This window comes from Salvia splendens, chromosome 15 (genome assembly GCF_004379255.2).
Source record: "Salvia splendens isolate huo1 chromosome 15, SspV2, whole genome shotgun sequence".
In the NCBI taxonomy this organism is placed as follows: Eukaryota; Viridiplantae; Streptophyta; class Magnoliopsida; order Lamiales; family Lamiaceae; genus Salvia; species Salvia splendens.
In genome coordinates, this window is record NC_056046.1 from 2,938,867 (window position 1) to 2,964,155 (window position 25,289).

Consider the following 25,289-nt stretch of genomic DNA (forward strand, 5'->3'; position numbering starts at 1 on the left):
TAATAAACTCAAAATAGAGCTCGATTTTACCCTACCAACCTATTATTCGTAGAGTGCAATTTTCCTAAAAAATCGTAATTAGAGGGAATTTTCCACCGAAAAAAAACACACACTAAGAGCTGCGAAGCGGTGATTTCAGGTGTTTGTGTTTGAAAATGGCGAGGAGTTTGTGGGCAACTAGAGCTGCTTCGTACCTAAGGATCAATGTTCCCTGCAGAGGCTTTGCTACCGGTAAGAGTGTGTGTGTGTATTGATCCGTATTTTGATTTGGCTTTTTGACTCTATTAAATTCGTGTGCTCTATGTGTTTGGTTAATTGATGGAAACATTGTGATCTGTTGTGCTGTGAAGGATCTGATCTTCCAATATGCGGTTTGGTGTTATATTGCTATGAGATCGCTGCTGCTCTTATTAATTGCTGTTTATGTGTATAGTGAGACGTCTTGCTCTCTGGAATTTCTCCCGGATTCGGAACGATATGCATTTCTCTCTATATGCTAAATTACTTGATATGCTTGGTTGATATTTGTAAATTAGTTTGAGGAGGTAGGACTAATTAGAGTTGCAGTGTGGCTGTATCGAAATGTGGAGTAATGTTTTTGATAGTTTTTCTTCATCGTTAGGCACTCGTGTAGGTAGGGTGAGCATTGGGGATGGACCATACAGATTTCATTGCAATTTATGCTGATTTTCCAGTTGTTTATTGATAGGTGTGACATTCCATGGCATGTATCTTCTATATGTGAATTGTGAAAACAATTTTCTTTCAATTCATGCAGTTCTAAAGGATCTAAAGTATGCCGATTCTCATGAATGGGTGAGAGTGGAAGGTGAGTCGGCTACCGTAGGTATTACAGATCACGCTCAAGACCACCTAGGTGAAGTTGTCTATGTTGAACTACCCGAGGAGGGGAGTAAGGTAGAGCAAGGTGCAAGTTTCGGTGCTGTTGAAAGTGTCAAAGCTACAAGCGATGTGAACTCGCCTGTTTCAGGGAAAGTGGTCGAAGTTAACAAAAAGCTCAGTGATTCTCCTGGTTTGGTGAGCTTTTTTTAGATCAAATTCTTGTTTCTGGCTTAACTTGATTGTCACATTGTTAACACGGTTGCATATTAGTCATAGATTGCTCCCACTCCCCCAATTCTCGCGAAGGTACTATTCATTTGTTTCCATGACAACTATTTAGGTTCTATGAAACACGATTTTTCTAGATACGGAACTGAAGCTCTGTGGTTACAACTCTTCCTTATATCCTATTGGAGCTTCATCATTTTTTCTTGGTAGTTGATTATTACCATTTCCCGACCCCTTCCCTTTTGTGCAAAAGACTATTCAATGGCTGAATAAAATGAGATCTGAAAAGAGAAGTAGCTCATGCAGCTAATAAGAAAAGAATGAGATACCCTGAAGTGGAAATTGCAATTGATTCCTTGCAGTTATCAGAGTTCATGGTTATCCGAGTTCATTTTGTGGATACTTATTAGGATATCATACTAATTTTCCTTAGGTCCAAAATGATTAAGGAGATGATATGACAGTTATATGCTTCTTGTCAGCCATGTGTTGCCGCATTTTTTGTGCTGTTGCTGCATCATCCAAATATTCGTTTCTTTACCACACTATATTTCTGGAAGTGCTTCACCTTGATAATGGTGAAAACTAACATATCTTGCACTTGCTTCTGAGATCCTACTTCTTTATCATGACTCGATTTTGCTCTGATGGTAGTTTATATATCCGTTGCTTGAATTCTTGATGAACGGCGCCAAAGAATTATGCATATATGCAGCTCCCTGCGCTATATTGTCTCCGCCATCTATTCAGTCCTCTTACTTATGTAAACATCTTCACCTCTTAACTTCATTCAGGTCAATTCGAGCCCTTACGAAGATGGATGGATCATAAAGGTAGAGCTGGAGGATGACAGTGACCTCCCCTGTTTAATGGACCCTGAACGCTATACCAAGTTCTGTGAAAAAGAAGATGCTAGTCGCTGAGAAAAATTATTGCCACAATAATAACTTTCTTAGAAGGAATTTTGGATTTCTACATTTTATTCCCTCTTTTCAATTTCCTTGTTTCTTATGTATCCACATTATTTGGACGAGGGTGATAAATGGTTGCAATTATTACCCTTTTGTTATGCATAATATTTCATGTGTTGTGCCGCATTTATATTATGCTTGAATGCTTGAATTCCAGTGAGCAAGTTAGTTTTTAAGCACATTGTTATTTTCTTGTTTAAATAGAATACAGATATATATTTGGATATGAAACATGAATACTAGATTTATTTTCATCTAAAATTGTAATGCTGAAAAAATATTGATATTCATAATTAAGATATGAGTTGAATGAGTATAATTATTTTCTTTGAATTTCTTCAAAATATAACAAAGAAAGATAGACCGACGTTCAAAAATTCTACAAATAATCACTCACGAATTTTTGCCTTATCAATAAAAATAGAAATTAGAAACTCTCCAAAACCCTACTGCTGTTTACCAGCATCAAATTCGAAACTATGTCGTTGCCATTTTCTTCCCCGATGTTCTTGCATTCTGGTGCTTCATTCTCCGTAAGTCATACGTATTTCGTTTTCGTTTGTTTTGGTAGGTTCAATTTATGCAGAATATCACCTCAAGTTGCTTTCAATTTTTGTTTAGGGATTACGTGGAAAATCAAATCCAAATGGGTTGTGGCAGAGAAACAGCGTGAGGAAGACGATGTTAGTGGTGAAAGCAGGTCCGAAGAGAATTGAATTTGACAAAAAATGCAGAGATGCTTTACTTTCGGGGATTAATAAGCTTGCCGATGCTGTTTCTGTGACTTTGGGGCCGAAAGGTTTACGTCTTCTTCGTTTTTTTTTTGATTTTTGAAATATCTAATTTGGATATTTTGTGCTGGTAATGCCTTTTCCCAGCTGTCTGGAGCTGAATTTTTGAACTACTCGTTGTTAAAATGTCGCCGTGAAGTTATGGAGATGCTTTCGCTCAGTAGCATGATTTCATGTGTTTGTATCTTCAGTACTTTTGAATTGCAAGTCCGCAATAATCGATTCTATAACTCTGTTTTTGTTGACTGATTTTATTTTTGTGAAATTAAGGGTAATCTGATTGCCTTGCGGCTTTTTATTACTTAGTGAATTATCCCCATTTTATGAAGGGCTTGCTGATAGATGGTCTATTGATTTACTTCTTATTTGCATTGTTGTGTTAAACAATGCAGGCCGTAACGTGGTCCTTTCAGAGTCTGAGAAACTCAAAGTGATTAATGATGGTGTAACTATTGCCCGGGCCATAGAGCTTCCCGACACAGTTGAGAATGCTGGAGTGCTGCTAATCCAAGAGGTCAATCTCAATGTCCTTGTGAATGTCATGAGATAGAATATGTTACACCCGATCTTCTGGCCATCACATTCGTCGTGGGTTTTGCAGGTTGCAACCAAAACAAATGGGTCGGCGGGTGATGGCACGACAACTGCGATTTTGTTGGCCCGAGAAATGATTAGATATGGGTTATTGGCTATCACAAATGGGGCTAACCCTGTATCCTTAAAGAAAGGAATGGAGAGGACAATGGAAGAATTGGTTAAGGTTTTGTGTGAGAAAAGTTATGCTGTAAGGGGCAGTGATGAAATTAAAGGTTTGATTTGTCTTCTTCCTCTATCCAACACATATGTCATTGACTCATTATGCATCTCTGAATTGTCTTTCCCTTTTCTACAGCCATAGCTTCATTGTCTGCTGGAAATGATGAATATATTGGAAACTTAATTGCTGAAGCTATTGAGAAAATTGGCCCTGATGGTGTAATATCAATTGAATCGTCTTCATCATCTGAAACTTCTGTGACAGTCGATGAAGGAATGAAGGTATTCTGCATAAACTGACTTGTCTATAACGCATTATTCTCGAAGACATTGGGAACCTAGAATTCCTTGCTTCCTCTTAGCAGACGTAAACCGACCACATACTTTACCACTATTTCTTCTTTTGGTCTTTTTTTCTTCATCTTCTCGAAAGAATCTGAATATGAGGTTTAGTGAATTGATATACAGTTGTTCTCGTTGTACACATAGCATTATCTTTTGCCTTAGTTTTCATTATTTCTTTAATTTTTGTTTAGGCAGTCTTTTCTTGTAGATAGATAAAGGATACATGTCGCCGCACTTTGTCACAAATAAGGATAAATCGATAGTGGAATTTGAGAATGCCAGAGTTCTGGTGACCGATCTAAAGATATCCAGCCTGAAGGAGATTGTTCCGTTACTGGAGAAGTCTACACAATTGAGTGTCCCTCTACTGATTTTTGCTGAAGACATATCTCGGCAAGTGCTGGAAACTCTAGTCTTGAACAAAATGCAAGGTGTGCTTAACGTTGCCGTTGTAAAATGTCCAGGTCTTGGAGAAGGAAAGAAAGCTATATTGCAGGATATTGCTCTTATGACTGGTATGTTTAAATGTTAATATTCTAGAGATGACAAATTTAAAGATCACAGCCAAAAGAAATTATGAAAATGAATGGAGCAAATTTCCATGCTTGCTTTGTACTTTCTCAAAACTTTTAAGTTAAAAGTTACTTACATACAAGATGGAAACTTCAAATTCATGTGCTTCTCCTTGTAATGCAATTAATTATGTCTCTCTGAAATCAGGAGCTGACTTTATATCGGGAGATTTTGGGGTGGCTCTTGAAACAACAACTTCTGATCAGCTTGGTATTGCTCGAAAAGTAACAATTACTTGCAATTTCACCACTATAGTGGCGGATCCTTCCACTAAAGCTGAAATTAAGGCCAGGATAATGCAGATAAAAAAGGATCTAGCTGAAACTGATAGCAAATATCTAGCAGAAAAGCTAAGTGGGCGGATTGCAAAGCTTTGTGGTGGGGTGGCTGTTATAAAGGTTGGGGCTCATACGGAAGTTGAACTTGAAGATCGAAAACTACGAATAGAAGATGCAAAAAATGCCACATTTGCGGCCATGGCTGAAGGAGTGGTTCCTGGTGGCGGAGCCACATACATACATCTCTCAAAGCAAATACCTGCCATCAAGGATGCCTTTGAAGACCCAGATGAGCAGATTGGTGCAGACATTGTTGGAAAGGTTTGTGACCTTTGTGATCATATAGTGCTTTCTTTCGACACATCTTGCTAGTTACTTCAATTGGAGACGAGATTGCTATTTCAGTTCTTGGGGTCATATACTGATTTTGCTTTTGTAGTAAATGGGATCTGTATATCTTGTGTTAATTTGTTTACAGTTCTTACCTTTGTTCTTTGGAACAAATTTCAGGCACTTCTTGCACCAGCAAAAGTAATTGCAGCAAATGCAGGGGTTGATGGAGATGTGGTTCTGGAAAAAATCAGAGCTTTTGATTCGAATTTCGGGTATAATGCAATGACTGGGAGATACGAAGATCTAATTGCTGCTGGTGTCATCGACCCTTGCCGGGTTTCAAGATGTGCGCTTCAAAATGCCGTCTCTGTTGCTGGTATGATCCTCACCACTCAAGCCATACTGGTTGAGAAAATCAAGAAGCCCAAGCCGCTTGTTCCCCAGATTCCCGGTATATCCCCCTGACGGAAGATCAAGGTCGTAAGAAATCACGGTACACTAGAAAATCGAAGATCAGCCAAACTGATTAGATTATTCACCATTCTTTGAGACAAATGCCCTAATCGAAGATCAGCCAAACTGATTAGATTATTCACCATTCTTTGAGACAAATGCCCTTCCTTTAGTGTCAACGAGAGGAGATCGTACAATGTTGGATGGTTGAAATACGAGCGTTCCATATCAGAAGCCTAACAAGGTCAGGTCAGGTCAGCTACTGGTAAGAAATTAGCTCTTTTCCAGTTAAAGATGATACGTATAATATATGGCTTGTCCTTGTTGAAAGTATTGAAGATGCTTCTTTGAGTGCCACTGATGATGAAATGTTGATCATTGGGCCACGTTGGCGATTCATAGCCAACGTGGCACTCGAGAAACCTGGGCAGTGTCTAGGATTTGAATCTGTGAGACTCTAGGAATGCAATTTTTGTTTCATTAGATTATTAGTACCAAATTGCAATGTGACAAGAAGAAAGTGACTCTTCCCCACTTTCTAAGAATTTAAATATTATCATATGCTAACCAACTCCATACAAATTATGATGATGAAACTGTGGGCTTTTCTGGGTCAGGTAGAACAACCATCTACATAACAACTTATATTTAGTATACTTTTGCCATTGCATTCTTTTTCCTTGTTGAATAAAGTCATTACTTTTTGTCCATTTCTTACATATATGTTACATCTGATCTACCAAATCAAGATTCCAATTGATCATCTTTGGGCCATAATCATTCTCTTAGCCGTTTTTGTATGTCGTAGAATGTTAGCAATCTTCATATTAAAATACCCATTTTAAATTTGTAATTATTGTTCGCAATCTTCATCAAGTAGTCATTATTTCTTGTTTATATCTCTTGCAACTTTTGTAAAGTTGCCAGTATAATTTTTTTTGCGTGTTGTAAACATATATAGGCGTTTTTTGGCTATAATACTTTTGATTAAGCCTAGTATGCTTTCTAATTTTTGCTGTGTGACAGTAAATATATAATGATTCAGGCTTGATGTCAAAGTTAAGTATGTTGTCCACAATTTGGCTTAGGCACCTTATTCGGCACGCATGAAACCCCACTTTCTAATTTAAAATTATGATAATGGTATTGGCATCTTTTTTACGTCATTGTTTTTTATTCATCCAAATATTTATCAGAGGGTGACGTAATTTGGTTCGAAATTAATATTCTGGAACATCGTAATAGTGCTATTAATGCAGTATTGATTAGGTATAATCATTCAACGACTAAAAATTAATAGAATGAGAGCTACCTTTACGAGTGTGATCAACGATGTGATTATATGATTGTTAAGGCTTCATCTTCGCGATTCCTCTGATTAATTTCGTGGTTACTAATTTTAAATATAAAAATAAATAGCTATAAAATTATGAAATTTGGTTAAATCCAGGTGTGTTCTGTATATACGAAATATTAGAAATTCACAATTGTCTCATGATTTTTTTTTCTTGGTGAATGCAACGAGTTGACTTGCAGGTGTAAAATTTTGATACATTACTCCCTATGAATGAATAGCAGTAGTGCAATTTATCGAGTCTATGAAATTTAAACATAAAATAAAGGTAAATTTGATCAGATGTGATAAATGAAACTTTTTGACTATTTTTGATTTATTATTTAAAATTTGATAAAAGTAAGATAAATCAGAATTGATCTACAGTATATTTAATTATTTTATAGAGTACTTCCATTTATAAATAGAGTGAGTGCTATTTTCATAACTAAATCTTACTAGTATTGTTGAGTATTTTGCACACCTTTTTATTCTTTTAGAAACTCAAAATACTACTATAAAATTCAATTATAATAGAGGTAAATATATAATTAAAATTCAATAGTATAACCCACGATGTCTGAATTCATTAATCATTAAAAATATATTAGTAGGAGTACTACTAATAAGAAAAAAATAAAGATAGAGAAAGCAGCCATCCAAAAATTAAATATTCAGTACAAATAAAATTACAACAGAGAGCATCTTGTTTCTCTCTCGTTGTCAACTTGTCTCTATTTCTCTCTCATCGTATTGGAGCGTCTGTAAATTCAATACTCTACTACTCCTATATACTAGTTGGAGTAATATCTGCTACTACCGCCATTCATAGCATAGAGAGTAGTAATAGTTGAAGTAGCAGTAGCTAGATCTGAACTCGACGGAGCTGTTGTTACTCGCGCTCAATTTTTGTAGCGGAGCTCCACTAACTTCCTCATTTCAACTTATTACTGGTATTGTTATCGTCTCTCTCTGTATACCTAACTATACGCGCAGAGAGAGAATTTAGTAGTCACTTATTGTTCGTGTAGAATTACCAATTGCTTGCCATGATCGGGAATTAGGTGTTCGTTTAGCGTTTTTGTTGTTTGTTTCATGCGGAATTTGACAATGAGAATGACGGATGTTTAATTGTTCCGAATTTCTAATTGAGCATAGGAATTTAGGAATTCGAGATATTTTTATGCTGAAGCTAGTTCTTATGCAATGTGAGGTTTAATGAAAGTTTATTTTCTTTTTCTTTGAGAAATTTGGCGGAGTTTGAATTTGTATGATCTTGTAAATTATCTTATCTCAGCAGGAAGGAGTGTTGTTTCTGGTTGAGAATTCTGATTGAGAGTGATAGAGATGGCAAAGTCGAGGCCGAATTTCCCAGCTCAGGATGTTTTATCAGCTGGACAAGGATCAGTGAGGTCGAGAGAATGGGAGGGTCCAACTAGGTGGACTGAGTACTTGGGTCCTGACGTAGCAGCCAGGAGTAATGGCGGAGCTGAAGGAGTGACTAGCCAAAGCGCAAGCAGTTCATCGCAGAAGGGTCTGAACATGCAATGGGTTTACCAGCTCACTCATGTAGCTGAAGGGCTAATGGCGAAAATGTATAGACTTAATCAGATTTTGGATTATCCTGATTTGGTTAATCATGCCTACTCTGAAGCGTTTTGGAAAGCCGGTCTGTTCCCTAACCAACCAAAGATTTGTATTTTGCTAGAGAAGAAGTTTCCTGAACATCACAGCAAGCTGCAGCTGGAACGGGTAGCACTTTAATATCCTTTTAGTTTGTCTGAAAAACATTTTATGCAATTTTCTGTCATTTGAATTGGCTTTAAAGTGTGTCAGTGTTACATGGAATTCTGCGTAGGCTGATAAGCTTGCTTTGGATGCTATGTATGATAGTGCTGAGGTTCATTTACAGAGTATGGAGCCATGGATTCAGGTAAGACATTGCTATTGTTGCCTTTTATTTCTTAGTCACTGGTCAAGATTCAAGCAGTTGTTCTCGTTCCTGTTGGGGCTGAGGGACTCATTCACAAAAAAGCATTAAATGTTAATACAAGGGACTTCAGAAGTATTTTTTCGTGTTAGCTTGTCCAATATCAACTTACTGCACATTACTTATTTCATGGTTATTTCCATTTTCTGGATCAGCTACTTCTTGACCTGATGGCATTCCGAGAACAGTCTTTGCGGCTTATTCTGGACCTAAGCAGTACTGTGATTACGTTGCTGGTATGGAATGGAAACAGTATTAGTTAGTTTGTTGAAAAGCTGGAGATGTATGAATGTTTCATTATCCATGTGATGGTTCTGTATATCTTATTGATTAGAAATATTTTTCTCGACAAAATGATAAACTCATGATGATAATCTCCAAAAATTATTATTGTTGACACTGTATTATTACCAATAAATATTTTTTAATTGTTTGCCCTCTTTCCTTGCAGCCACACCAAAACTCTCTCATACTACATGCTTTCATGGATCTCTTTTGCTCGTTTGTTCGTGTTAATCTATTTTCTGAGAAGGCAAGTCTGTTGAAGGCATAGTGATCAGTTTCCTTTCGTATTTTCAGCTAAAAATTTAGTTGATTTTATCTTTTACATGAAAAAATATTTTAATTACAGATACCAAGGAAAATGATGCTGCAAACATACAATCTTTTGTACTCCATGGCACGGAATGATCGTGATTGTGACTTTTACCATAGGTGAGATAACTTCTGATCTAATATACGATTTTTTGGGGTGGACTTCCTGACAAGCTTTATGTGTTTTACCACCTCTAGATGTTTGATAACATATTCTTTATGAAGAAATATGGTATTGTTAATGATGTATGATTAATCGTAGTACATAAACTTCAGCTTCTTATAAAAGAAGGTCTTACAAACTGCTAATCTGTTTTCTTTCTTGAATGCCAGATTTCTGCTAATTTTCTTTTCCTTTTTCACTTCCAGATTAATTCAATTTGTTGATTCTTATGATCCACCGTTTAAGGGGTTACATGAAGATCTTAATTTTGTCAGTCCTAGGATTGGAGAGGTTATATTCTCAGCCTACATTTCTTCCTTTGAAGATTAAATTTCACCCTTAGATCCTTTCTTAGCTCTTCAAGGAATGTTAATTAATTATCTACATGGCACTTTCAGTAATAAAGAGTTCGATTGTGCTGTTTTTGATTCTGTAATTTTTATATCAGGTTTTAGAGGCTGTTGGCCCAATTATCTTTTTATCTACAGATACACGGAAGCTGCGGAATGAGGGTTTTCTGAGCCCATTTCATCCTAGATACCCTGACATACTTACGAACTCTGCACATCCTATGGTAACAAGCCATCTTTTTCAAGCTGATCCATTATTGCATGTTCCAAAAGGTTGCAGAATGACTTAACATAGAAACAACGAATCATTTCTACAAAGAAAGCTACAATAAACACAACTGATTCTTTATGTCTTTTACAATAAACGCAGAGAGCTCAGGACCTTGCGAATGTTACGTCATATCGTGAGTGGGTGCTCTTTGGATATTTGGTTTGTCCAGATGAGCTTCTTAGAGTGACCAGCATTGACATTGCTTTGGTACACTATGTTTCCACCCCCCTTTCTTATCTTAATAATGTTACAACTATGTTCTCCATGATATTTTGGTTGCATTGTATGATTACCATATTTTGATTCACTGTATACAGTCCTCCATTTATAGCTTAAGTCCTTCATGTTGTTTCTCATTCTCATATCAGGTTGTGCTGAAGGAAAACTTAGTTCTTACACTATTCAGGGATGAAGTAAGTCTATCTCTCTTACATTTAGACATCTTTATGTCTTTGTATTTTGTTGCATTCTGTTTTGCTAGGAATATAATGATGTTGTAAACTATGGGAGCACTGCTAGTCCTTCAAACCTCTTTCCATTAGACATTCCTAATGTAACTAAATGTTCTATAATTTCTATATCCCTTGCTGCGAACCTGCTTATGCGACACTTAAGGTTTGCGTTATGGTGGCTAGTTCTATCCTGTGTTGGTAACTAGGCTTTTTTGGTAAAAGTAATTATAAAATTGGGTTTGGGATGCTAATTATAATCAAAATTTAAGCAATGCAAGTATTGCACAACAACAATAAATTTGCTGGTAATGTGGTGAAGAGGATTTTACAACTGGGTTTCTCTGCACCTCTCATGACCAGCTACATAAAAAATCACCAATCTCCCCCTTTAATAAATGGTAAAGTTTTTTGTTCTTCACTATGTATGGCGAGACTGGGATATTTTGTATCATGTCATCTATATTAAATCTTAAACTTGGCAATCGTGACTGCTTTCTTTCTTTAGGATTAGTAAGAACAGCTTCCCTAACCATTTTGTTTTGTTTGTGGCAGTATATATTATTGCACGAGGACTATCAGTTATATGTTTTACCACGAATTTTGGAATCGAAAAAGATGGCAAAGTCTGGACGAACAAAGCAAAAAGAAGCAGATCTAGAATATAGTGTTGCAAAGCAGGTAGAGAAAATGATCAGGTATTACATGCAGATTTTCTTATTTAACTCATTGAATCTGCCTATTTGGGAAGAAGCACAATCTGATTCTTTGCATATAAAGATTAGAAAAAATGCCAAAATTGCACCTCCAGGATCCAGCCTATATCCCATATTGCTGGAAAATCTGCATGTAACGCGTATAAAGATGCACTGGCAACTGGCAACTACTTGTATTTAAAAACTTCTACACGTAACTTCATTACATTTTCAGCACGAACAATTTTGTTGTTTGGACACAAGTTCAGCTCAATTTTATTGTTTGGATCTTTTATAAATTGTGACTTATAGCTCTTCAAATTACCTTTTGATGTGGGTTTCGACTGTGCCAGTGAGGTACATGAGCAAGCCCTTCACTCCTGTGATTCCATACACCATGAAAGGAGAATAATGTTGAAGCAGGAAATTGGAAGGATGGTCCTGTTTTTTACTGACCAACCTAGTTTATTGGCTCCTAATATCCAGGTACGCATGTTTATGGCGTTATGAATTTTCATTTTCCCCATTCTTCCTATGTATCTTGTTTGAGGGAGTAAGGATCAGAGAAAGAAAGGAGCAATTAATTCATTTACATTATGTTAGATGGCAGTGTATATATATATATATATATATATATATATAGGGTTGTGATCAATTGAGATTTTTTAGCCTAATTGAGAATTGAGATGCATTATTAGCCACTCATTTTTATTAAATGAGTGGTCCAGAATTTACCACATGGAAAATATTTTTACATTAATTAATTGTGAAAGGGCAGAATGGTAATTTCATCATACATTTTATTTAATAAATATTTTTTTATTTTTTTAAAAAAAATTAATTTTTTTTTTCGATTTTTTATTTTTTTTATTTTTTTATTATTTTTATTTTTTTTGTCAACTACATATACAATTCATGTCAACTACACACATATAATGTCAACTACATATACAATTCATGTCAACTGCACATATATAATGTCAACTACATATATGATTCATATCACCTATACACATATAATGTCAACTATAAGCTATTGACATTTGATGTGCAGGCTATTGACATTTGATGTGCAGGGCTATTAACATTTGATGTGCAGGCTACACATCGTAGTTGACATCGCGTGAAAATTAAAAAAATTAAAAAAAAATTTAAAAATATTTTAAAAAAATAAAAAAATAATTTTTTTTTTAGTTGTTGACATTTTAATACGAGTTGTTGACATTTGATATTCTGGCTATTGAAATGAAATGACGATAATACCCTTAGTTGACATTTCAAAATGAGTGGCTGAAAATGCATCTCAATTCTCAATTAAGCTAAAAAATCTCAACCTAACAAGACCCTATATAGGGATGTATTCATTTCCTTTTTGTATCTTTTGTTCTTTATTCTTTTTAATCTCAGCCCCACGATTTTTTCATCCGACGGTTAGATTGGTACCACGTGTCATTTAATAATGCAAATTTTCAGTTGAATAATGCACACCGACTAATAATGCACCATTATAGTGTAATAATGCAGATTTTCAGTTGAATAATGCACACCGACTAATAATGCACCATTATAGTGTAATAATGCAGATCATCTGGACCGTTGATGAATGAGATCTAACGGCCCATATTAAGAAGAATAAAGGATCTAAGGGATGAATAGGAGAATAACGATCCCCTATATATATATATATTAAGCTCTACCTGCTGCTGGTTGTGCAGATGGTTTTTTCTGCCTTAGCTTTTGCACAGAGTGAGGTTCTATGGTACTTTCAGCACGTCGGAGTAGCATCTTCCAAATCCAAAACAGCTCGAGTTGTGTCAGTAGAAAATGTAAGAGAAGTATCTTTGAATTGTATTTTTATCATGAGATAGTTCTTTATTTGATCTGTTTCTTGTATTGAAATATAATAAATTTATCTTTCTCGTTTTTTGGTAATTGCTCTACACCTAAACACTCAACTCTGTCACTTTCTTTACAATGCAGGATCCAAATGACCCAACCATTGGTTTCTTATTGGACGGGATGGACCAGCTTTGCTGTCTGGTCCGCAAATATATTGCAGGTTAGGTTCCTTGCCAAGGAAGTCTTTGTCCGTGTCTGCTGTGACCTACCCCATTGAATTTTTATACATGAAATTTAGAGTGTATGAATTCTGATGGGCCTGATTATACCTTCAACTTAGCCTTAGGTTGTAGGATTGTAGGATTGTAGCTTTCCAGAGCCCTCCCAAGGCTTAAAACATGTATTGCAGGAAAAGTTTGTCAATGCTAACAATAGTTGCTGGAAAGCAAATGGCATAATCTGAATATCTTTTTTATTTGAGTTATTACTGAAATCTAGAACTTTATTTTCTCTCAGCCATTAGAGGCTATGCCTTATCATACCTATCATCCTGTGCCGGTAGAATCCGTTTCCTGCTTGGCACTCCTGGAATGGTGGCACTTGACCTGGATGCTACTCTAAAGGGACTTTTCCAAAGGATTGTTCTGCATCTAGAGAACATACCAAAACCCCAGGGAGAAAATATTTCCACAATCTCATGTGATTTATCGGTAAGCTGTTTAGTCCTGTGTTGCACAGTGTATCAACCTACATTTTTCTCGAGTTCAGTTCTAGAATAATGTTACTTCACCACTTCTCCTACATCATCTAGTTACTGGTTGTTTTCTGACATTCAGGACTTGCGCAAAGATTGGTTAACCGTGTTGATGATTGTCACTTCTGCGCGTTCATCAATCAACATTAGACATTTAGAGAAAGCTACTGTGTCCACCGGCAAAGAGGGGTTACTGTCAGAAGGCAATGCCGCATACAATTGGTCCAGGTTCTCAATTTAGCCAAACTTCTCCTGAAAGAATATTGTACATGCGGTTTGATCTTTTTATAATTTAAACAAATTTGTCATAGTTGTGCTGGCAACTTCTTAGATTTGATTCTCTAGTTTCTTCATACATAAGTACAGTATTCCAAGGTTGTGCATTAAAAAAATTGACACATTTTGCATGTATGCAGATGTGTGGATGAGCTAGAAGCTCAATTATCAAAATTTGGGGGTCTGAAAAAACTTTACTTCAACCATCAACATCTTACAACTGTAAGTTGCAGTGTACAGATTTTATAGGAAGAGTATCTATATAGTACAAGAGACTAAGCTAGACTATGTCACATAACCGATGTGAGATGGAATAAATATAGTATAATACTGACACGACTCAACTGGTACTGTAGGTTTTCCGCAACACCATGTTTGGGCCTGAGGGCCGTCCCCAGCATTGCTGTGCTTGGCTCGGTGTTGCTAGCAGTTTTCCAGAATGTGCCTCTCCAATTGTTCCAGAGGAGGTATCTTCAAAACTCAACGCCTCACATTAGTTCAAGTCGAAGTCATCAAGAGTTGTTATTTTCTTACAGTTTTCTTAGTGCAAGAACTCCCGCCAGAATCCATAACTTCAACTCTTTTAAATATAGGTGACTAAAATAGGCCGCGATGCAGTTCTATATGTTGAGTCCCTAATTGAATCTATAATGGGAGGATTGGAAGGTTTGATAAATATTCTTGACTCGGATGGAGGATTTGGTTCCCTGGAGATGCAGGTTGCTACTACTTCTTTGTTTTCTTCAGAGCTGTGAACCATTGTTTTAGCACGTTGTTCTTCTTGTATTAATTCTATATAAGTTTCAGCTTCTCCCAGACCAAGCAGCGAATCTCATGAACTTGACATCCAGATTATCCATTCCTTCAGCGAAGTCCCCAAAAGCTTCGTATGGTTTTCATTTGCCCGGCTATGAGAGCTATCCAGAAAATAATAGCTCCATCAAAATGTGAGTCTCCTATGATTTCTTCTTGTTAACCTTCTAGTTGGCGAATTTTCAAATTTCTGTTTTGGTGACAGGTTAGAAGCTGCAATGCAGAGGTTGACAAATCTATGTTCTGTCCTGAATGACATGGAGCCTATATGTGTATTAAACCATGTTTTTGTTCTGAGAGAGGTAAGTGCCCCGTTTCGGTTGTATAAGTTGCTCATTGGTTATAAATTTTAGATTATTATACCCGACTCCCTTCATTCTCAATTCGTTTCTCTTTGTGATGCAGTATATGAGAGAGTGCATCCTAGGGAATTTCAAAAGGAGATTGCTCACTGTCCTGAAAACCGATTCTGATCTTCAGAGACCTTCTGTCTTGGAGTCACTAATCTGTAGACATACTTCCATAGTTCATCTCGCAGAGCAACACGTAAGCATGGACCTCACCAATGGCATTCGTGAAATCCTCCTGGCTGAGACCTACTCGGGTCCTGTTTCTTCTCTACAGTTGTTTGAAAAATCCGCTGAACAACAAACAGGCTCAGCTACTGAAGCTGTATGCAATTGGTACATCGAAAACATTGTTAAGGACGTGGCTGGTGCCGGAATCCTCTTTGCACCTCTTCATCGATGCTTCAAGAGCACAAGGCCAGTTGGTGGATACTTTGCCGAGTCAGTAACTGACCTCATGGAACTGAAAGCGTTTGTTCGAACTTTTGGGAGCTACGGAGTTGACCGGTTAGATCGGATGCTAAAAGAGCACACAGCAGCTCTCCTGAACTGCATTGACACAACATTGCGTGCAAATCGTGAGAATCTGGAGGCAGTTGCAGGGAGTATGCATTCTGGTGATAGGATGGAAACTGAAGCGAATATCAAGCAGATAGTCGATATGGATACGATGGTTAGGTTCTGTATTCAGGCGGGGCAAGCCATTGCTTTTGATTCCCTTTTAGCCGAAGCTTCAGGCATTGTGCTAAAAGAAGGCGCTCCTCTGATTCATTCACTGCTAACGGGCGTTGCAAAACACTTACCTGATGAGATACCGGAAACCAAGGAGATCAGGAGAATGAGAAGAGTGGCAAACTCTGTAAACGTGTTTGGTGATCACGACTTCGCATGGATTAGATTGATTCTGGAAGAGGTTGGGGGTGCCACTGATGGATCATGGAGCTTGCTACCCTATCTCTTTGCAACTTTTATGACATCTAACATCTGGTATACAACTGCTTTCAACGTCGAAACTGGAGGCTTCAGCAACAACGTTCATTGTTTAGCCAGGTATGCAATAATCAATCACATATGAATGATCTTGGAATCTTGGGACTTAAATTTTTTTTATCAGGTGCATATGTGCAGTAATCGCGGGAAGTGAACTCGTAAGACTCGAACGAGAGTATCGACAGAAGCACTCTCTTTCTAATGGCCACATTAGTGAACCCTTGGACCCTGAGGCACCAAACTACTCTTCCATAGATGCAAGCATAAAATCCACAATGCAGCTTTTCATCAAGTTCTCTGCAGGAATAATTCTGGATTCTTGGAGTGAAAGCAATAGGTAATTTGAAAATGTCAGTGCGTGTGAGAGAGAGCTCTACATATGCTTATGTCGATTATACTGGTTTCTGCAGGTCTCACCTCATGGCGAAGCTAATCTTTCTCGACCAAATCTGCGAAATCTCGCCACACATTCCACGGAGCACGTTGGAGTCTCACGTGCCTTACACCATTCTCCGCTCCATCTACAGCCAATACTACTCGAATTCTGCCACTCCCTTCACACCAATAAGTGGTTCGCCAAGGCATTCTCCGGCCATGTCCCTGGCCCATGCCTCCCCTTCGCTGAGGGAACCACGTGGTGATTCAACTCCACAATCCAACACACACGACTCGGGCTATCCCAAACATTCGTCCACCCACGGCCAAGATCAGTATGAGATGGACAATTTCAGCATGAGAAGCATTGACAGCAGAAATCGAAATGTCAGGCGATCTGGGCCATTGGACTACAACCTAAGCCGCAAATCAAAATTCGCGGAAGGGTCCACGTCAACTAGCACCGGTCCTAGTCCCTTGCCAAGATTCGTTGAGTCAAGATCTGGTCCTTTATCATATAAATGAAGATAGATGATTCGTAAAGCAATTTTGTATATTTGGTTCAACTCAAATCATCATTATTATTCCTTTTTCAAGGATGTATTAACATTGTTTATCTTATTCGGCCTATGTAAAAATTATAGTTTTATTCAGATAGAGAGAACTAATAGTCTGTTTTTTACTACAAATAACGCAGTTAAAAACTAAAGATTTTAATTTCTTTTGAATTTAATTCTTCTAAAAATGTAAGAGTAAATTCATAGATTTAAATGCAAAATAATTGGATAGTAGTAGTAACAATTATGATTGCACATGCATTTTAGAATTTCAGTATTTGATGAAAAGGCTCTATAAACGTAACACACCACACAATTCACTCTCAGAGATGATCATATTATTTATATTCTTGGCTCACTGTAATTTCACTATCTAACTTCTTTTGGTTTCAAAGTTGAGAAAGAGAACTATATAAAATTCATATACATATATAGAGTATGTATTCTACTACTACAACATAAGATGAGATCTAGTTATAGTTTACATCCCACCATAACAGAGGTAACACTTAACATTACTACCGAATTTGTGCCGTCAGCGAAGGTGATGCCTAAAACATAAAAATGAAGCAGGATTAAATGATACAACAAGTTGAATGATCGATAGAGAATACCAAAACTCAGGAGTACCTTAGTGTTTCCTTTGTCCCACGTCGAACTTTGCAACGTATGGTCGGCAGCCCTAGCCGCTGGTGAGCTTCATACCGATGGCAGCCGGAAAAACCTCCAGAGATACAAATCACAGGTGAATAGCTCTAAAGGCCATAACAAAATATCTTGAATAAGTTAAGCGAATGCAATACATACCATAATATTCACCATCTACCTGAAGCACGTCTATCTGCACAAGAGGTAGAAAGATTATAATCTAATGAGATGCCTATTCCCCCAAAATCCACAAGCCCTACTTGAACAAAAACTCGTCTTCCTAATCGTGGAATGTGGATAAGAAACTACTACTACTACTACTATAAATGCCTATATATGAGTATTATCTCTAACAGCGAGCAAGATCTTTTTGCATAGCCTCAACGTGGCATAAAAAGGGGGGAGATATCGAGCTTACAGGTACTTGAAGCCCGATTTCACTAATGCTATCCATGAGTTCCTTCACCTTTTGAGGGTCGTTGGATCTCGTACGCATGAGAGGTCTCCGGATTTTATCCAGAGGAAGTTCAAGAATCACTGGCCCTCCCTGTTGAGGCACAGTAGGAGGTGATCCTGGAATCCACAAATCACCGACAAATTAGATTCGCAACACTTGATCTATTACACAACAAATCAATAATCTCATTTATCTACCGTAGGATAAACCAACTAACTAGCTATTGTATTGACCTCAATTTCCAGTGCAATGTGAAATAACAAGCACAAGCAACAAAATTGATTTCAATGAAGATCCTAACACAACTATAACTAGAGACTACAAAAATATGAAATTGTTTCCCTTGCTGAAGTCATAATAAAGGAACAAAGATTACATTTTTTTTGCAAACGTAATGTAACAATATGAAACAAAATCCAGCAGCTCATGTGTCACTAGAGAACATCAATACAAACACTTTACCCCAAAATTGAAAAAGAATATAATTAAAAGCTTCTCTAGCTAATTCAAATTAAGGGAATCCCATGATTTAAGTGACTACAATCTTGCAATTAGGATATTGAAAAATTATGGGTCTAGACAGACAAGTTGCCCAGAATCTTAAATGTGAAAATCGAGAAATCATTTATCTAAGAGTGAAGATAATTTCAATTGATGAGAAAATCGATTGGGGATGATAATGTGAGATGAGAATTACCATTAGAGGAAGTAGAGGCAGAAACGGAAACTGCTCTGAAATTGTTTGGAAGATTGAGTAGAAAATTTGCCATTGTTTCTCTGCTTGATCTTTACATACACAAGTTGTAGTAGTATTAATCTATGTATGTGTATATGAGTGAGTGGATACGATTAGCTACAATTTTGAAGAGGAATCTCTAAATCATTGAGTGAAATATCCCCTTAATTGAGATATGAAAGAAAGAAAACGAGTTTTACGTTTAATCATTGAGTGAAATATCCCCTTATTTTATTTTGTCTTTATTAATTTTATTTAAAAAAAATCAAAAGAACAGATTTCGACATTAAAAAGCAAAATGATTAAAAAAACAATTATAACCCCCGACAAAAGAAAAATCTAACCACCACAATTTCATTCATCAATTGAGGATCTTTTTCTCTTTTTTTTTCGTTTTATTTTATTCTAGCTCGTTTTTGTTTTCAAATAAAGAGTGAAGACCATTTTAATAGGAGAGATATTTAAGAAAAAATTTCCTCATAGAGGCGAAATTTTTCGGTATGAAGTTTAGGAAAGGGATGTTGAGTGTGTTAAATAAATAAATAAAAAAGTACGAGAGGATAAAGTAAAAAGTGAATAAAGTAGATGAAATAAAGTAAGAAAGAGTAACGTAAGAAATAAGAAAAAGTTAGTATATATGGAAATGACTCAATTATAAGGGAATTGAGGGAGTATTAGTTGAAGTATAATTAGTTTAGTAGAAAACGAAGCTTCCCTTAAGGAGAAAAATATTATCAAAAATAAAAATATATACTCCCTCTGTCCCGCTTTAGCAGTCCCAGTCACTTTTGAGCACTCGTTTTGTAAAAATGATAATAAATAGTTAAATTGGAGAAATGGTAAAGTCCGAGAGAGAATAATGTAGAGAAGAGTCTTATCTACGTTATACTCTCTTGTACTTTTACGATTTCTCCACTTTAACTATTTATTATCATTTTCACAAAACGAGTGCTCAAAAGTGACTGAGACTGCTAAAGCGGGACGAAGGAGTATTATTTTTACACGATGAATCAAAATATAAAAATAATAAATAAAGTAGTGTAGTCTTCGAAAACTAGGGAGGAGTAGAATTATTTAATTATGTAATGCATAAAAACACACACACATATATATACATCTTCAACATATGTGGAATGCCGAGTTTATGTTATACACACTTATTTCATAAACCATAATCTCTATCACGTGACAAGCACGTGCACCAAGGCGCCTACGAATGCAGGCGTCCATCGGAGCGAAACAACCAGGTGCAGCTATACGTGCAGCTTAAGATAGTCCTCAACAAAGGATACTTCAACACCACAAACATCGCCGGCACAATCACCAGAAACATCAGCAGCAGCGCCACCGCCACCCACCCGTGCTCGAAAAACAGCAAGCACGAGCAGAACGCCACCATCATCGCCACGATCGAGAAGAAGAGCGTCGCCACCCCCACCACCATCCAGAACGGCAGCTTCACCATGAAGTCCTCGTCCGAGTACCGCGACGTCAGGATGGACAGGAACATCAGCATCGACGTCAGCGACGACAGCGTCGCCACCGTCTCCGCAACTGGGAACACCACGAACATTTTCCTCTTCTCCAGGATCGGGGCGCCTCTTCCGTCGTACCCGCCGGGGACCGTGAAGGCTGCCGTGTACACCACCGTCGCTATCAGCATCGTCACCAGCATGCACGATTTCGCAGTCTGCTTCATGAATTTCTCTGCATCCGCACGCAGATTTTTGTGCTCGGACATGAATAGCTCGTGGGGCGTTTGGTTTTCCGAGTTCTTCTTGTGTCGGAATGCGGGCCGGACGAGCTTCTCCACAACCTGACAAGTAAGAACACCAAAATATCAGGAACTCCCTCCCTCTGTCCCATTAGAAATGAAACATTTTTCTTTTTGAGTTGTCCCATAAAAAATGAAACGTTTCAACAACATCATCTCTACTTTTTCTCCTCTCTTCGTTAACTCACAAAACAACCCTACATAAAATCCCGTGCCGAAATCCAAATGTTTCATATTTATTGGGACTGAGGGAGTATATACCAAACTACCCCTATATATGTGTAGTATATAAATTAATGTTTCTATAATGAAAAACCTCGTACCTTGAACCACAACACTTCCCGTTGCATCTGCCAAGGTGCACCAGGAATGTTGTCGAGCTGATTTTGAGGTGCTAATTTTCCAGCCAAGTGCAATATGTTGTTACCATCGTCATCTATGTATGATGCTACCAAATCTTTGGTACCACCCAGCTCTAACATCAAGCTGAACACTCTGTTATAGCGACGCCGAACTGCAACATGAAATATGCTATGCTCGTCTTGGTTTACTTTGTATAGTAAATTATGGTCCTTCTTGAATAGCTCTACCAAGAATTCATCGTTTCCCGCTTCCGCTGCTATAAAAAATAATTGCGCAGATACATGACCGGTACCTGCTTCAACATCTTCTTTACATGATTCCGCAGCTTCCCACAAACAATCCATTAATGTGTAGGCATCCCCCTTTTCTGCATTCACGTCGTCGGTCTTTGACATATTCATGTAGTTCAGCACTGAAAATATTGGGTAAGCAACATCTTGTTACAAAAAAAGAGAAAATTACTCTCTGCCTCAATTAACTTTGCTCATATTTGAACACTGACCTTTTCTCATAATGTTGTCCCAAAATCCTTGGCCATTGTCACTAGAAAAATCCACAGATTTTCGCGCAAGCACTTGCAACGGTGTCAGGCCATTTGCATCTTTAGCCAAAGCTAACGTTTCATCACCTCTCACAATTTTTATAGCAAAATCTAATTAATAAACACAAATAATATTATATAATTATTTAAAAAATAAAAAAAAATTAAGAGTTACCCACTTTCGCTACTTGTTTAGTGAACATTACCATACAACCCTGAGTCGATTGCTGACGTTAGCAAGTCAGCCTTTTCTAGTTGGGTCCAAGATGCGATATTAGAGGGAATGAGGAGAAGTTCAGCCATTTCACCAAATCCTTGCAATGCAGCCATGTAGAGGGGCCAAACTCCTTCATCACCCTTAACTTTTGCCAAATCTGGATTTTTTCTCAACATTAATTGAGCAATTCCAATGTGGCCACCAGCTGCAGCAAAGCATAGTGCAGTGCACCCTTTCTCATTCTGAATTGCCAAGTCTTCTCTTTCCATAACCTCTAACAATTTTGAGACGAAATCTTGACGGCCTTCGACAGCAGCTATGTGCAATGCGATTTCACCTCCTTCTGTTATGGGATGTTTGATCAAGTTTTTGTCTCTGAAGTGATCTTCGGCTGCAGCGCAGTCACCCTTGAGTGCGGCTGCGTGCAACACAACTTCCCGGCTCGGTGGTTTTCTTCCGCCTGCTCAAACGTTTGAGAAGGATTTGTTAAATTACATGAGATTTTTAGGTGCTTGTTGAGTATAAAAAAAAATAAATAAATATTTTAATGAGGAAAAAGAAGAGATAAATTTTATTCTAAATATGGAAAGGAAGCATCTTGGTTGAAACAAATTAACAATTAAAAAAAGGTGTGCCTGAATGAGATGACGAATGGAGTAATAGACAAGGGGCAGTGTCCGTTTCCACGTAATGAAAGTGTTGTTAGAAATATAAGTAGTCATTGCTATTACAACTAAACAAAAGTAAGAAAATACAAATATTCAAAATAATTTAATAAAGGTTACAAGAAAGCAAATTATTGTCTTTAAGTCAAGTCGAGATATCTCTCTGTAGGAAGGAATATATCTCGACTATTCTTCACAGAAATGTATATATGTAACTTAATATATAGTCAAGAACTAAGTAACACAACTAATGCTGTTAATATGCAAGCTAAGACGGTAGAAAATACATGAGAGAGAACTGAGAAAATGAAAGATTATGACATCAAACCAATAATAATTTCACATGGTTATAAGAATGAAAAGCCAAATAACATGGCTTTTCATAAACACAATTTTACAGTAAAGGTCTTGTCGTATGTGGTGATGTCGTAAATCATTGAAAACGAGTTATTAGAATTTAGGATTTGGAATTGGGATATTATATGTATGATAGGCCATTTAAGTTAAGGGGGTCCATGTATAGGGTTTGTTCATTTGCAAAGGTGCTTGCTTGCTTTCTATTTTTTTTATATATACAATTTTAATTTTTCCGATCCAAAGTTGTTCATAATAAAAATATGCTTTCAGCGTCATACTATTAAAATCCTGGCTTGTCCCTTTTTTAATTAACATATGGTTATGGTTGTTTTTCAATAAGATATTATTCACTATTTTATTTAATTCTCAACTTGCGGAAGTCTCTACTTTAACTTGAAAATATAACCAGAAATGAACTTTTTTTTATTATGGTACGTGAGTTTGCATACAACTGAAAAATAATTAAATTATCTTATAAATTTATCAACTTTTTGAAACAATAAACTCAAATAATCATTAATATAGCAATTACTAATTCATGGAGGAGTACTATATAGTTATAAGAAATAACAATACAATAAAATCGAAAATGAATAGACAAGAAAATTGATCGTGCATGAAACATTAAAGTTGAGTGATCAAATATAGTAGTATTGGTGTTACCGGTACCCCATAATCCATATTACATTTTTTTTAAATATCAACCTCATTCAATCATTTACGATAAAAGTCTGCGTAAATCCGATTTGAAGAGTAAAAAATTACTCCATCTGTCCCATCGAAGATTGTCCACTTTCCTTTTTAGTTTGTCACAAACAAACTAACATACCAAATAAAACTGCATAGAATTCTGTGTCGCCCAAGGAAGGGGTCATCTTCCGTGGGACGGAGGGAGTAGTTAAATTTTGCTTGAAATTTTCCATCCAGAACCAATCTAGAACATGGAATTTTCATTAACGGCGAATCAACTTAGAAAGAATAAATATAGTTAGTTCAGTTTTACTACCTCGAATTTCCAACAACCAGAATAAAAATCAGAGTATGTTGACTCCTAGTCTATGTACCATAATAATTCCACTAGAAAATGTCGACAACTATATGCAATGACAAATCCATGACATGGAAAAATATCCTCATGCATAGATTCGTAATCAACTACTCTATCTTTGTCACTTTTAAAAATAATTATATATAAATAAATATAAGTAATATACTTTTGTAGGTACAGTCGATATACACACCCATATAAATAAATAGTACTACTACATATTTTTACTGCTAGCATATTTTAAATATGTCATGAATTGGAAAGTAGATTTCGCGGTTAAAACCAGTTACCTGAGATAAAATTATGCGCTCTTAAGAATATGTATATAGTAGGTGAAAATTATGCGTGGAAATACCATAAATCATGTTAACCTACTTACCATTTTGATTCTGATTTATTTCGTCGCGTCTCGATCTTCTCCGGGTTTTGGAGACAAAAATACCCATGGATTCGATCTACAAAAGGTTGAAGGGGAAATTAATTCTTATACAATAAAATAATTCACAATTAATGCATCAATTAAACCTAAATTATTCTTCGAAATTCATAAAAATTCTCTATCAAGAAGAAAAGAGAGAAACTGCGTACTGCTTTCAAGAGAGAGAGAGAGGAATTCAAGAGGTTTTTGAATTGAAATTTACCTTGAGAAGAAGGTGGAATAGTTCTCTCTAGTGAGTAGTGAGATGAGATGAAGTATTGTTGCAAAACCCTATTAATTATAAATAGTGGAAAAATTCATTTATCTTTTTTAATATTTTCAAGTGAGCTATACTGAAATCTCCTCGTAGTTTCTCACTGTTGTCGAGATATTCATTTATCAATTTTCCACAGGGTGTGGAAAAATCTTAAGCTAGCAAAAAAGACGATTCCAATAGATATATAGTGATAATAAATCAATAATACTTTAATGCGTTCATTGACCAATACTTTAATGCGTCCATAGACTTTGTGAATTAGTTTAATTGCATCAACTCTTGGTCGATTGTTTGATCAAATCTATTTATCTATCTATATATAAAATGCGAGTTTTGGCCTTATTTTGAATATTTATGAATTTTGGGCAAACTTTTGAATATTTATAAATTTTGGCTTCTAATTGTAATTTTGTATTTAATT

General features: G+C 36.5%; 5 protein-coding genes across 12 annotated transcripts; 3 read left to right on the plus strand and 2 right to left on the minus strand.

The window, feature by feature from the left end:
• Positions 1 to 7: 7 nt before the first annotated feature.
• Positions 8 to 2,177, plus strand: LOC121767101 (glycine cleavage system H protein 2, mitochondrial-like). Its single transcript, XM_042163295.1, has 3 exons — positions 8 to 231; positions 779 to 1,038; positions 1,866 to 2,177. Exons 1-3 carry the CDS (start codon positions 156 to 158, stop codon positions 1,992 to 1,994), a joined length of 465 nt encoding a protein of 154 aa, XP_042019229.1. The 5' UTR covers positions 8 to 155; the 3' UTR covers positions 1,995 to 2,177.
• Positions 2,178 to 2,417: 240 nt separating this feature from the next.
• LOC121768820 (chaperonin 60 subunit alpha 2, chloroplastic-like) lies at positions 2,418 to 6,281 on the plus strand. Its single transcript, XM_042165387.1, has 8 exons — positions 2,418 to 2,575; positions 2,664 to 2,841; positions 3,226 to 3,347; positions 3,435 to 3,642; positions 3,726 to 3,871; positions 4,143 to 4,449; positions 4,655 to 5,106; positions 5,296 to 6,281. The coding sequence occupies exons 1-8, from the start codon at positions 2,522 to 2,524 to the stop codon at positions 5,581 to 5,583; spliced, it is 1,755 nt and encodes a 584-aa protein (XP_042021321.1). The 5' UTR covers positions 2,418 to 2,521; the 3' UTR covers positions 5,584 to 6,281.
• LOC121768819 (protein NAP1-like) lies at positions 5,704 to 17,463 on the plus strand. 7 transcript variants are annotated; one of them, XM_042165381.1, is made up of 24 exons: positions 5,704 to 5,836; positions 8,202 to 8,656; positions 8,763 to 8,837; positions 9,050 to 9,130; positions 9,346 to 9,426; positions 9,526 to 9,608; positions 9,858 to 9,942; positions 10,100 to 10,225; positions 10,372 to 10,479; positions 10,641 to 10,685; positions 11,277 to 11,419; positions 11,770 to 11,902; positions 13,132 to 13,242; positions 13,397 to 13,475; positions 13,772 to 13,965; positions 14,092 to 14,237; positions 14,426 to 14,507; positions 14,642 to 14,752; positions 14,879 to 15,004; positions 15,093 to 15,232; positions 15,304 to 15,400; positions 15,504 to 16,495; positions 16,560 to 16,772; positions 16,846 to 17,463. In XM_042165381.1, exons 2-24 carry the CDS (start codon positions 8,252 to 8,254, stop codon positions 17,333 to 17,335), a joined length of 4,146 nt encoding a protein of 1,381 aa, XP_042021315.1. In that variant the 5' UTR covers positions 5,704 to 5,836; positions 8,202 to 8,251; the 3' UTR covers positions 17,336 to 17,463. The 7 variants fall into 7 exon arrangements, with proteins under 7 accessions (XP_042021315.1, XP_042021316.1, XP_042021313.1 ...); XM_042165382.1 differs by having other exon boundaries at positions 8,205 to 8,656; XM_042165379.1 differs by lacking the exon at positions 5,704 to 5,836 and adding an exon at positions 7,597 to 7,857.
• A 299-nt stretch (positions 17,464 to 17,762) lies between these two features.
• On the minus strand, positions 17,763 to 19,410 carry LOC121768821 (sulfiredoxin, chloroplastic/mitochondrial-like). Its single transcript, XM_042165388.1, has 5 exons — positions 19,170 to 19,410; positions 18,434 to 18,588; positions 18,175 to 18,208; positions 17,998 to 18,091; positions 17,763 to 17,918 (listed from the first exon to the last, which is right to left on the minus strand). Exons 1-5 carry the CDS (start codon positions 19,240 to 19,242, stop codon positions 17,903 to 17,905), a joined length of 372 nt encoding a protein of 123 aa, XP_042021322.1. The 5' UTR covers positions 19,243 to 19,410; the 3' UTR covers positions 17,763 to 17,902.
• Positions 19,411 to 20,254: 844 nt separating this feature from the next.
• Positions 20,255 to 25,011, minus strand: LOC121769053 (ankyrin repeat-containing protein At2g01680-like). Of its 2 annotated transcripts, XM_042165716.1 has the most exons (7): positions 24,815 to 25,011; positions 24,553 to 24,628; positions 22,093 to 22,563; positions 21,848 to 21,997; positions 21,638 to 21,757; positions 21,306 to 21,496; positions 20,255 to 21,024 (listed from the first exon to the last, which is right to left on the minus strand). In XM_042165716.1, exons 2-7 carry the CDS (start codon positions 24,617 to 24,619, stop codon positions 20,419 to 20,421), a joined length of 1,605 nt encoding a protein of 534 aa, XP_042021650.1. In that variant the 5' UTR covers positions 24,620 to 24,628; positions 24,815 to 25,011; the 3' UTR covers positions 20,255 to 20,418. The 2 variants fall into 2 exon arrangements, with proteins under 2 accessions (XP_042021650.1, XP_042021649.1); XM_042165715.1 differs by having other exon boundaries at positions 21,306 to 21,757; positions 24,815 to 25,009.
• Between the last annotated feature and the right edge of the window lie 278 nt (positions 25,012 to 25,289).

Excerpts from the sequence above, each read along its gene's own strand:
- LOC121769053 (XM_042165715.1), bottom strand. The coding sequence starts at position 24,619 with ATGGGTATTTTTGTCTCCAAAACCCGGAGAAGATCGAGACGCGACGAA. Across the intron at positions 22,564-24,552 it reads AATAAATCAGAATCAAAATG|GCGGAAGAAAACCACCGAGC; the intron begins GTAAGTAGGTTA and ends ACGTTTGAGCAG. Across the intron at positions 21,025-21,305 it reads GGGAAGTGTTGTGGTTCAAG|GTTGTGGAGAAGCTCGTCCG; the intron begins GTACGAGGTTTT and ends CTTACTTGTCAG.
- LOC121767101 (XM_042163295.1), top strand. The coding sequence starts at position 156 with ATGGCGAGGAGTTTGTGGGCAACTAGAGCTGCTTCGTACCTAAGGATC. Across the intron at positions 232-778 it reads CTGCAGAGGCTTTGCTACCG|TTCTAAAGGATCTAAAGTAT; the intron begins GTAAGAGTGTGT and ends CAATTCATGCAG. Across the intron at positions 1,039-1,865 it reads TCAGTGATTCTCCTGGTTTG|GTCAATTCGAGCCCTTACGA; the intron begins GTGAGCTTTTTT and ends AACTTCATTCAG.
- LOC121768819 (XM_042165381.1), top strand. The coding sequence starts at position 8,252 with ATGGCAAAGTCGAGGCCGAATTTCCCAGCTCAGGATGTTTTATCAGCT. Across the intron at positions 13,476-13,771 it reads GGTCCGCAAATATATTGCAG|CCATTAGAGGCTATGCCTTA; the intron begins GTTAGGTTCCTT and ends ATTTTCTCTCAG. Across the intron at positions 15,005-15,092 it reads TTGGTTCCCTGGAGATGCAG|CTTCTCCCAGACCAAGCAGC; the intron begins GTTGCTACTACT and ends TATAAGTTTCAG.
- LOC121768820 (XM_042165387.1), top strand. The coding sequence starts at position 2,522 with ATGTCGTTGCCATTTTCTTCCCCGATGTTCTTGCATTCTGGTGCTTCA. Across the intron at positions 2,576-2,663 it reads ATTCTGGTGCTTCATTCTCC|GGATTACGTGGAAAATCAAA; the intron begins GTAAGTCATACG and ends ATTTTTGTTTAG. Across the intron at positions 4,450-4,654 it reads GGATATTGCTCTTATGACTG|GAGCTGACTTTATATCGGGA; the intron begins GTATGTTTAAAT and ends CTCTGAAATCAG.
- LOC121768821 (XM_042165388.1), bottom strand. The coding sequence starts at position 19,242 with ATGGCAAATTTTCTACTCAATCTTCCAAACAATTTCAGAGCAGTTTCC. Across the intron at positions 18,589-19,169 it reads TGCCTCTACTTCCTCTAATG|GATCACCTCCTACTGTGCCT; the intron begins GTAATTCTCATC and ends TGTGGATTCCAG. Across the intron at positions 18,209-18,433 it reads AAATCGGGCTTCAAGTACCT|ATAGACGTGCTTCAGGTAGA; the intron begins GTAAGCTCGATA and ends CCTCTTGTGCAG.